At 23.0% G+C, this 12,197-nt stretch overlaps 1 protein-coding gene across 1 annotated transcript in view; it reads left to right on the forward strand.

The window, feature by feature from the left end:
- Nucleotides 1–1,064: 1,064 nt before the first annotated feature.
- The window catches only part of LOC136971547 (sodium-dependent proline transporter-like), a 168,667-nt gene continuing 157,534 nt past the window's right edge, over nt 1,065–12,197 (forward strand). The window contains exon 1 of the mRNA XM_067266171.1: nt 1,065–1,371. Coding sequence (XP_067122272.1) covers nt 1,294–1,371 — 78 coding nt within the window. The 5' untranslated portion in view covers nt 1,065–1,293. The remainder of the gene's footprint in view (nt 1,372–12,197) is intronic.

A 12,197-nucleotide genomic window follows, 5' to 3' on the forward strand; every position in this document is an offset into this window, starting at 1 on the left:
ATAAGTAATAATATGGCTTACAAAAAATTCGATTGAGAATCCAATTTATAAGATTGCACACTCCAAATATATTCTTGCATTAAATAATTATTGAGTAGGTTCGATTAATTTTAGTCCAATTAATAATTCATTTTATTACATATTAAAATCATTCGACTTATTCAAAAGAATTATAAAGCATTATTTCGCGACTTTGGTTTCAATAATTATTCCATTGGAGAAATTAAAGTCCAAGGTTAAACTTTGAAATAACTTAGAAGTTAATTAAAGGATTTTTAATTACTTTTCCTTTATTAGAATTATTTAATTTATGGGTTAACTTCCTTCTATTTATTAAATTTTTAATAGGTTATAAAAATTGGTAAATCTTAACGCTTAATTATAAAAATAAATATTTTTAATAGACATTTTTTGTTACTAATTTTATTAAGTGCCATTAAATGCATTTAATTTTTTTTTTACATTTATAGTTTTACTCTAATTATACAGCAAAATAATTTAATTATATTTAACATTTTAAAACTATAACAATTGTAACAATATTTTTCATCGCAAATCTCTATTTTTCTTTTTTTTTACATTAATGAGATATAAAAAACAAAAAATAAAATTCAAAAGAAAATTACATTTTATATACAACAAAATATAGCATTTATAATTAATTAAACGGCAAAACAACGAAATTTTAACAATTTCTTAGTTAATTAATCCCTACGAGATCTTTAATGGTTATAGCAGGGTTTAAATAATTATAATTAAGAAAATTTGCATTTTAATTACGATTTTTAGACGAATTTTGTAGGTACTAATCGATTCCATTTTGTTTTTTTGTTCTAAATATAGGGGAAAAATGCGAATTGTTGGTGATAATTGTATTTGTTTACAGTATGGAGTTTATTAAAATTGATGTTTTCGGTCTTATATCCTGTAATATCTTTATTGAGATAGTTTACGTCACGACATAGGAACGTTGTGTGACCTTTCGGAATTTCCTATCTGACCACTTCACTAAACAGCGCCACCGTCGTGGATCAATATGGGATGCAGCGGACGACGAAATACAGGAGGAACCTGCGCTGTTTCAAGGACGGTAGAAGCATACTATTGGCGGGAAGAACACAGCCTTCTTCCTCCATCGTGCAGTAATATTTACGAATATCTTTTTATCAGAATTAAACATTTATTGGATACGAGAATTTGAAAAGTAGTCGTTTATCGAGTGTACAAATTAAGATTTCTATACGGCATTCGATTATAACACGAAATTTTTTTGTTTATACACGTGTTTGGATCATGGATGGAAAACATTTTCCTCGTAGTCAATCTGCAAGTAGTAGAGTACAGTTTCTAACATCTACCGACAATAATCAGGTAAGTGAATATTGGTTTACTTCTGGTGTCCCATCAGCCATTATTGTACTTTTGATACCATCGGGTAGGTCAAGGAGTGGCAATAAATCATAGGATGATTCTATCCTATCCCTCCTCCTAGGATAACTTACTTTTGCTAGGGATTTATAAGACTAATTTTCAATTAAAACAGCATTACTCGGACAAGTAACTAATAATTAATTAGAAAATTAACTGTATTTTAACTTTTATGTTATGCTTAGTGAAGGGTGAGTGATAACGTTGCAACTCGCGTATAATCAATTGCCGCATATTGTATCATTAAAAAAAAATAATTTTAAAACGTATATTGTATAATTTGCAAATACAATTTTAGCAGAATATACATATTTTTTGAAATATGCAAATTATGTCAACAAACACGGTGCAACCATTTATATAGATGGATCCTTATGGAGAGCTGTGTATAAAAATTGCGCAAAGTGATGAAAAATTTAATTGGCAAATTGCCATTCGCAAAATCACGTGATTCGTCTCGTAATCCGAAGTCACGGTTTGGGGATTGATTAGCTTCAAGATAAAAATGAGGGTAGACACATGCCCAATTTAATGTAGTTTTCTGTAATCATCATCGTCGCTATTAAGCGCCAATTTCGATAAATATAATTTTAAATTATGTCGTATAATTTTAGACAAATTTACCCGAAGAGAATATAAATTCATGCATTTACATCAAAAAATTATGTTACAAAAATAAAAAAGCAATAACATTTATGTTAAATGTTTTGCTCTATTTTTAATGCTTAATTTTCATTTGAATGAATATATTTTTCTACAAATGATTCTATAAATAAATAATAATAAGAAGAAGAAGAGAAAAAGAAAACATCCAGAAATGTTTATAATGGAGGCGATTCTCAGATGCGACGTAAACAAAACAAGCATCAAAAATATTTTTACACACATTTTTTCTAAAGTTAAATATCCTTAAAATTCTAAAAATGATATTTTTATTCATTTACAGTAAATAAAAAATATTTGAATACAAAAAACAAAATAAAGTAGATACTTCTATATTAAATAATGAATTTATAGCGTTATTTTAAGAATTTAAATGCAAATTAAAGGTCAACAGTTATCCTTATTAATACAATTCTTTAGGGATTGATTAACTACTAATTAACTAGAATAGTGTCTATAAAATTCAATTAATTACATTTTAAAAATTTTATTATAATTTTAAAAATCGTTTTACAAGAATTATAGAATTTTCGACATTTTTCCCCCTTATAAATATGTAGCAAAGTCTTAATTAGTAAGAAAAATCTTTAAACATTTTCGAAAAATGACTATTTTTTTTTCTAATCCAAAAGATAACATCTGTGCCCTATCAAAGATGCCTTAACTTCTTATCTTAATAAGTTTAGTAAGTATTCAAATGAAGCTTTTACTAAAGTAGATTATTCTAACTAGTTACAGAATATCCATTTAGCATTGATCGATGAATAAATATACGTAGAATAACCGAAACCTCGTTACTATAGTAACAGCATCCGTATTCTAAAGTTGTGACGCAGTGAACAGCGTGCAATACGTAAACTAAAACGTTGTCTATCCCTTTCGTTGCAGGAAGGGGAGGAAATCAGAAAACGTAATTCGATCTATTAATAACTTCATCAAATAATTCAAAGCACTTGAAAATATATAAAATAATTAATAATTCACTACTAAAATTCTAAAAACGATTAAGTGCTGGAATATGCAAAAGATAGAAAGAAATTAGTGATTTATTTAAATTCTGTTAAAATTTCTCAGAAATTTCATTTAGTTACATGAAAATGGCAAATTAAATTTTATTTTTTAAATTTGCATAATTTATCGTAAATCGATATTGATTGATTGATAAACTAATTAAATTGTTGTAGATGACCAAAAAGTGATATTTGCAGGAAATTAATGTGATAGATTGGCTTTAATATATCGATTTTGGCTCATTTTACTCGTTATTTTTTATTGTTATTAATTTTTAAGCACAGATTTTATATATTAAATATTAAAATAGCAATATAAACAACTGCAACATTTCTAAAATACTGATATAAAATATTCAAAAATTAAAAAAATATGATGAATCAATCGTGTTTACTAGCATCTCTCATCGATAGTTAAAGATAATTAATAAGTTCAATTTAAATTAATTAAATTAAAATTTTAAACAGCTTTTAAATTGAATAGTTTTTAATTGAACAGTTCTTAATTATTTTAGAAAGATTTATATTAAAATTACACCAATCTTGCCGAATGAATAATCGTTGAAGCAATCAATAAGTGATGTTCGATTTAGAGCTCAGCAAATTAACGGTTGCTTTTGTTTGAACTTCATTACTGAGAAGTTTAAGCATAATTAAATTATGTACTAATTACGTTATATTTAGTAAGGTCATAAGAATATTTTAGTTATTTGTTAATTAAAATATACAAATTTTGTTTTGTAAAGTTTAAGAGTTTATATGATGTATTTTATTCCATTTTTAATTAGTTGTTTGTTTATGTGTGTGTTAGGTGTCTCATTAAAATAAAGTTTTATTTTTTATTTTATTTCAGTTAAAAAAAATAAATAATACTATACAGAAACAAAATCCATAATAGATAAAAAATTTAGAAAAAAAATCCAGTAGAATAATTGTTTCCAAGTTTTCAAAATGTTAAAGTTTAGTCTATAATTTAAAAATTCCAAGAAGGGACTTGGCAACTGTAAACCAACTAATCAACAGTATAATTTTTAAAGAATTTACTCGATTTGTTTATAAAATTTTAGTCATTCTCATAAATCTTGAGTGAGTAATTTTTAATTATAATTTTCTTTTAAATAGATCCGTTTTAAAATATATTCTTTACACGCGGTCTTGCTGGATGAAAAATTGAATTTTATTATTATTATTTTTGTATATAGTAAATTCTATCGAGTCTTACAAAACATAACTTTTATTGTATTCATTCCTTTTCACGGAAGTACGAATTTCGTTTTTTTTTATTATTTTATTTTATTTTATTGTCAGATTGTCAACGAAACTTATACACTGTACATGTATTAACACGCTATAAGTTCCACCATTATTCAAAAGAAATTTATTTTTTAATCTTTTGCATTTCAATTTATAATATTTTTTTAAGACCAAAAGATATTATATAAAGGAATTTATATACTTTAAACTTATTTTATAAACAAAACGTAAAATAAATGAGTACAATAGATATTTTTAATTCTCTCTTTTATTTTATATTTTGATTTATTAAAAATTTCATATGTTTTCATTTTTTATTATTATTAGATATTATATATTTAGTAATGTGTTAAATTATTACAATTTTTTGACAATAAATTACATCTTATTTTTAATATTAAATTACATATTAATGATTATAAACCTGTACTTTATTTACTAATTTTTGTTTAATAATATACGTTTTAATTTAAATGTTATAGTAGTAATGCGTGATTATTTATACATAGTACTATACATTTATTATTATTTATAATATACATACTTTAATATATACCTTACATAATACATTTATCACACGAATTTCTTCCGACTTTAATAATGTTTACAGAGAAAATTAAAGTGAAAAATAAGAGAATTTAGAAAAATCTATTAAAAAACGAAAATGAAATTTAGTTTTGTGGCATTATTTTTTGGACTATTTGTAAATATATGAAATTAGGGAGTCTCCTTTGCAAGTAATTTCCTAGTCTGGAAGATGTCTGGCTTTCAGCCAAATATTGTCTGACTTTACAGGTAGACGTACCCCGTTGTAGTAATATCGATCTGTTAAGAATGGAAGTTTGAGCGGGAAAATATGACGTCACTACTGTTTTGGTAAAAAAAACCGATAATTTTTATACACATATAAACTATACTGATGGATATTTCACTCGAGTTTTAAAGGGGTTTAAGAAATTATAAAGGATATTTATACAAAGATGCGGAAAACTTCGCAATCTCTGCTTGTGTTGGAGATTTCAACCTACTCTAGGTTAAAGGATGCAGTTGCTATAGCAACCATGAAATTGGAATGAAAATGATGACGTCAATGATTTTGTGAAATGTTTTGCAGGCCAATTTTAGTAAAATCGTTTAATGAACGGTGAAAATTACGAGTTTTAGATGAGTTTTATAAACGTTAATTATTATAAGCAATTAAAAAGTTAAAAAATAAATATATATATATATATATATATATAAAATTTTTATAGCAGCTGAATATATTAAAACATTTTCTAAGTATTACGTAGTTACAGGATAAATTTAAAAAAAGCAATGACGATTTACTATTGATTGTATACGTTACTTATACTGCAAAAACATTTTCAGAAATACGTTAAAGATTTTAAATATTTAAATTTCAAATAAAGAGGAATGTTAATTTTATATATAATTATTTTAACATTAAATATAAATTAATTTTTTAATTAATATAAATAAAAACTCTTTCTATATTTGTGTTAAAGTTATATTAACTTATGAAGAAATAACAATGTAATTACGGTTATCAATACTATAATTAGTACTTTATTTTTGTATTTAATTACTTAAATATAACTTCTAAATTGCTATTTTATGTATATTTAAATTATAAAAGAAACTCTCATAGCGGAATTGTTACCAAGTATAAACGAGTGAGCTCATTTTATATAATAATGCTATTTTGAATTTAATAAAGTGCTACTTATTAACTTTTGTAATATATAATTTACTTAATCAACAAATACTTCGTATAACTTACGATTCTTGCTGTTATTATTATTACAGTTACTTTATTACAATTTAAATATCTCTGCAATTCAATTCAGAAAAAGGGTCATTAAGCGTAATATATCTATTAAAGCTCTGAATATTCTGAAAGATAATAAAAGGTTAGAAACGTTATTGTTTACCAAAATTCATAATTTCCTTTTTACTATCTTTTAGGCTATTTTATAAGATTAGATGAAGGTAACTGTAGGAATTTTAGCAAAGATTGATTTAGAAATTGAAGTAGGAACATTTCCATCTACAGTACTTTGTAACATTTTCCCTAATTTCAGTAAATTAAATAATGCTTTAGAAAATAAAATTAAAGAACAATCCTTAAAATATATATTTTTTCCTTAAATTGTTATTAAGTAGAATAAAGCTTAGAAGTTTATAACTTTATTTTATAAAAATTTATCTCATTACATTGCGTGATTGTTACCCCTCCCGTTGCAAACTTCTTTGCAAAATTAATAAAACTGATAATCATAATATATAAACAGAAGATCCTAGCGTAGGAACCACATATTCATTCAAAGAAAGAAACCAAGAATCTGCTTGGTTCCAGTCGAGTAGGAACACACACCCTTCGATATCATCTGGAATTGTGTACAAACCTCCAGGGATTCTGTACAAGTATTTAGCTTTAACCTAGGAACGATTCATTTTAACTACTGTATACGTCGTTTTATTTATTAATAATCGTCGTATTATTTCAAAAATAATTATTATTAATCTATTTTTAATGCAAAAAATGAAATCGTTACGTAAATCGTTGGTTTTGATTTTATATTATAGCGTATAATTGCGTACTGTACGTTTTATTTTAAATTAGGTTAATCTCGTTAAACGCTTAAGTTCTCTTTTCCCAGCTTTGAAAATTAGTCCAGCATAATCATCCTTTAGCTCATAACTATGGCACGCTTGAACGATTCAAACGGTTGTTGTACGCTTCTTGTTATAAGAAGTTTAGGATTATTATACAGAAAATTTCAATATCATTTTAAATAACAAACAATATATGGAGATTTTATTATAAGCTTTATTAAAATATTTCAGCAAATGATGCAATAACCCACCAACTATAACATTGCGAATGTTTTTCTTAGAAAATATTAATTACACATATATTTTTAAAATTAAATATTTAAATTTTAATATTTCTTATATTTTTTATACATTAGAACAAAAAAAAAAAAAAAAAAATAACGATTAAAAAGTTGCAATGCTTACATTTAATGAAATTTCAAAATTATTTTTAGATTAAAATGACCTCATTTGAAAATAACGCAAAAATATCAAACTATAAATAAACAAAATAAAAATAATTAATAAAATGGAAGTAGAAAGGTGTTTAAATTGAAATTTAAAAAAAGGAAAGCTTAAATGTGAAATTCCTACAATAACTTGAATTTTTCAAGTTATTGTAGGAATTATTTTTATTAAAACTACTTTTTATTAAAAAAACAAAAAAAAAAAATCAAATGAAATTCAAGTAGAATATGGCTATTGAATAGGAGATATCATCTTATGCTCTATTATAAATTATTTTACTCGAAATTTTATCCATTCACACTTTTTTCTTATAATAATGAAAAATTTAACTATGATTCATAACTACAAAGTTTCTAGAAAAAATACATTATGAAATAAATAAGAAAATTGCTTTTATCTATATTTTGCTTTTACAAAGACTTTCGAAAAAACTTTTTCTATTGTGCGGACACTAAGAAAGCCTTCTATAAACCCATCAAAGATTAAGTTAGACCCCAAGATCTGACCTATTCGAGTCAAACCTACTACGAAAAATTCTTGAAGTTTCGATGCAGACTCGAATTTAAAGCTCCTAGAGCCATACACTGATGCCTTTATTACCTCGGCCATTCGACCGTCTCTAGATTAACTTTCGTGTTTTCTTATGTTTCATCAAAACTTATTATTTGGTACATTTAAGAAAAAATATATATTATCTTATAAAATGCGTTGGAGTAATAAATTAGATTAGAAAATTGTATATGTAGGTGTTACACAGTAAATAATTATTTGTTATTTTTATAATGCTTTTTAATAGAAATTTAAAAATGATACCTTAAAACTCATAATCATCATCATCACTATATAATAATTAAATTAACATGAATTTTTTTCAGTTTTACGTTAGATTAATGTAATAAAAGGTTTAAGAAAATAATAAATTCTAATTTAATTAATGAATTTGACATGAAAACCGCCCTATTCGGTGAAAATTTAATTCTAAAATCTTCCATAAAAGCCAAACAATTCATTCATAGGAAGATTAAGGAGACTTGAAAAACTGTTATTGATAGTCAAATGCCACTCAGAATGTATTAGATTAAAGAAAATATGTTTTAAAATATGTTTTTATAACCATTTTAAATATTATTTTTATCATTTTGAGAACTAAGAAACATTATAGAATCTGTCAACGAATATTTTATATATATATCATAATTAACTTACTATTAATCCAATACATGATTAAATTTGTACAATTTAATCATGATTCTACATATTTTATATTATTAATTCACCAATATTTATCATTATTATTATTATTATTATTATCTATTCTTCAAAAATTTTAAACATAATTTAATTAGTTGCTGACAGAAATGGATTAAAAATACAGAATTTATTGAAATTATTCATAGAATTCTCTTCAGCCTATACTAATACAAGAATTACAGAAACAAGAATAAATAATTTATTACAGATTTAATAAAACTGAAGAATAAATAAGTAAAATAAATTATTAAAAATTTAAATTTTTTAAATTTAAATATATATTTACAGAAACGTGCAATTATGCTAAGGTTTGACACATTTTCTGTTCCATAATTTAAATTATGAATTATTTCTATACTATAAGTAGACCTTTAAAAAGATTTATATTTAATTTTTTTTTAATAATAATTTTATTATACTTTTCAAAATTTATTTACTAAAACTGTATTTGTAATAAATGAATAAATAAATTATAAAATTATTTTTAAAAAATTACACTGATTGTACATTAAAATTCATAGAAGAAAAACAATTTATTTTTGTCAAAATTAACAAAATAAAAAATAAAATAATGATACAAAACCTGAACATATTACAGTTTAATATTTAATAATATAATATAAAACATGTAAATTTCTTATATAAAAAATATATAATCCTTTTTAATTTTTTGATTTTATATAACTTATTTTTAAAATGCATTTTAAAAAAAATTCCTTCTTATATAAAAGTTTTAAAAATTTAAAACATGTTTTCGAATGACGTAACAAAAATACAAAATAAAAATATGAGTAGGCTTTTAAAACAACATTGAGTTTTGTCTTTATGAATATAAAAATATACAGAGTATTTATTCTTAGATTTTTTAATGAGTATCGATTTTATTTTTATACTTTAAAATTATATTTAAACAAATCTTTAAATATTTAGCGCCTCGTAAATACTGCTACCCTCGTAAAGCGTTAATAGATATTTGTGAAGGTATCTTCCCCATAAATATTAAATACAGAACCCTTCGGTATCTTGAATTATTAAATGCGCGATTTTGCATTGCAAACGTCGTCATGTGACTTTCAGTTCCAAAACTTGTGTTCAGATCTTATTACTGCAGGCCTACACAGCCTCACACTCGATTTAACGCCAATTTCAAAAGTGAACAAATTGTGGCGTTAAATCAAAGTTTGACTGTAATTAATACGTAAACGGATTTATTATAATAATAATAATAATAATAATAAGTAAAAGAATTGAAAAAGTCGAAGATTTTAAACAATTTATTCAGAACAAATAGAGCACTCGAATCGATTTTTTTTATATAAAAAGGATTTTTTCCCCTCCTTTTCCTTTTTATAGAAGTGTGAGGAAATTATATAAAATAAATTTGGAAATTGTTCAAAATGTATCGTGAGCAATTTCTACCACAAAATCGATCTTTTAATCATTTATAAGATAAAGAAAATATCACGCTTTACCACTACACCATGTATTTTAATTGATTAGAAATAACATCGTTTCAATTAATCCTATTAAAGATCTCTTCTCTAATGAGTACTGTAATTAATTATAATAAAAATTATTATATAAAATTTATTATATAATATTTATTTTAATATATATTTATCTCATAGAAAAAATGATGCTTGATTTATTGATTTGATCAGTGAATATATTGAAAACTACTAGTTGAGGTTTGTTATTATGTTAATCGATAATAAATAACAGGCATAGTAGCAGTATATCTAATTAAAAAAAAAACAATTGTATTAAAATATATATAAAGAAAAGTCGATATTTATTTTTATTTTAAATAAAAGATCAAAATATATATCTTAATAAATTAAATTTCTATATGAATTCAGAAAAATTCATTTATATTTTTAAAAAAAAACCGTTGGTGTTATTTGCAAAAGTGTCTTTAATTCTATAAAGAATTTATTTACAGAATAATTTAAATATTTTAAAATAAAATTGTACAGTACCTCTCTAGAGGATTATAATTGATAAAATTTCACAGAAAGTAAACATAAAAATCAATTTCTTACGCGTTATAAAAATATTAGAAAATAATAAAATAGAATAAAAAATGTGTTATTTTTAAAGATTTTTATCATTTAGAAAATTGTATTAAATTGTAAAAAGAAAAAAGATTGAATGAAATGGGTTTTGGCATACGTTAAATTTATTTAATAAATTAGATTAGATGCTATATCACTTTGTATGAAAGGAACTATTTATCTTCTTATGATTATCTGAATTATTGTACTACAAATTTGAAAAAGTTAAGTATCAGAAATAATTCAATAATATCAGCCAAACGTAAAGAAAATAGAAATAGAAATTTAAAAAAAAAATTATTTATTTAAAAAGTTAGAAAATATATTAAACCACTAACTTCATTACATATTTATATTTTCATTATACAACGAAATACAGTAATTAAAATATTTATATTAATTAATCTCTTTTATAAATTAAAATATATTATTGGATTTTTATTAATTTATAGGCAAAATCCTGTATAGTATTTACAGACTTTATAAATTAACTTATAAATTTTATGAAAATATATTTATATAGAATTTATGTTGAATTATAAATAAATATATTTAAAATTGAAAATATTTTGATTTTTAATATAGTTTACGATATAATTTATTAGGTAATAACATGTTGTGAACTGTCGCCGGAGTAAATTGTAGATGTATTCGTGTAATCTATCGCAATTTATTGGCATCAATATTGAATTTTTAACCCCAAGGGCTGTAAACTATATTTATGATTTTATAAACCTAAAATATAATAATTGAGATCTATTATGTGAACTTCTCGAGTTATAATACATCAATTTTTAATGTCAAACTGGGAAATAATTTTGTATTAAAAAGAAATGATAAAAAAATGAATTTTGGCGATTTTTATTATTAAAAAATTATAATAGAAGTAAAAATCACTAAAGTTAATTTTTAGTTTAATTATTTTTAGGTGTTAATTAAATTTATTTTTAAAATTATAAAATTTGAAGTTTAAAGATAACGATTCAAATAATAATCTGAATGATTTTAAATTTATCTTTAAAAATTTTAATTTAAAATTTATTTTATATATTTAAAATGTTCTTAATAATATATTTTAAATTATTCTAAGTTTTGATTTTATTTAATTAAAATTTGGTTATCATGAAATTATTAAATTAATTTTTTTAATTAATTTTTAGTCCTCCTTTAAGCTTTATCGTAAGTTTTAGTATTTTTGTAGTAAATATAAGCATTAAATAACAGACTCTCGCTAATCCGGCCATTCGTGCACAGCGGAATGTGTGACATGACTAACGTTTTCATGGAAACAGGGCACACGAGCAGGGTTGATAGCCGGATTAGCCAGTCTTCTGTATGTAAAAACAGTGTTAAATATTAAATATAATATGCAAAATCAATGTAATATTAATATTTAATTTCGATATATAACTGATACAATTTTAAGTTTATTTGTAATTATTAATTACATAAAAGTTAATCAATTAAATTT

Source organism: Centruroides vittatus, unplaced genomic scaffold (assembly GCF_030686945.1).
Source record: "Centruroides vittatus isolate TY-2023 unplaced genomic scaffold, ASM3068694v2 contig_10, whole genome shotgun sequence".
Classification (NCBI taxonomy): Eukaryota; Metazoa; Arthropoda; class Arachnida; order Scorpiones; family Buthidae; genus Centruroides; species Centruroides vittatus.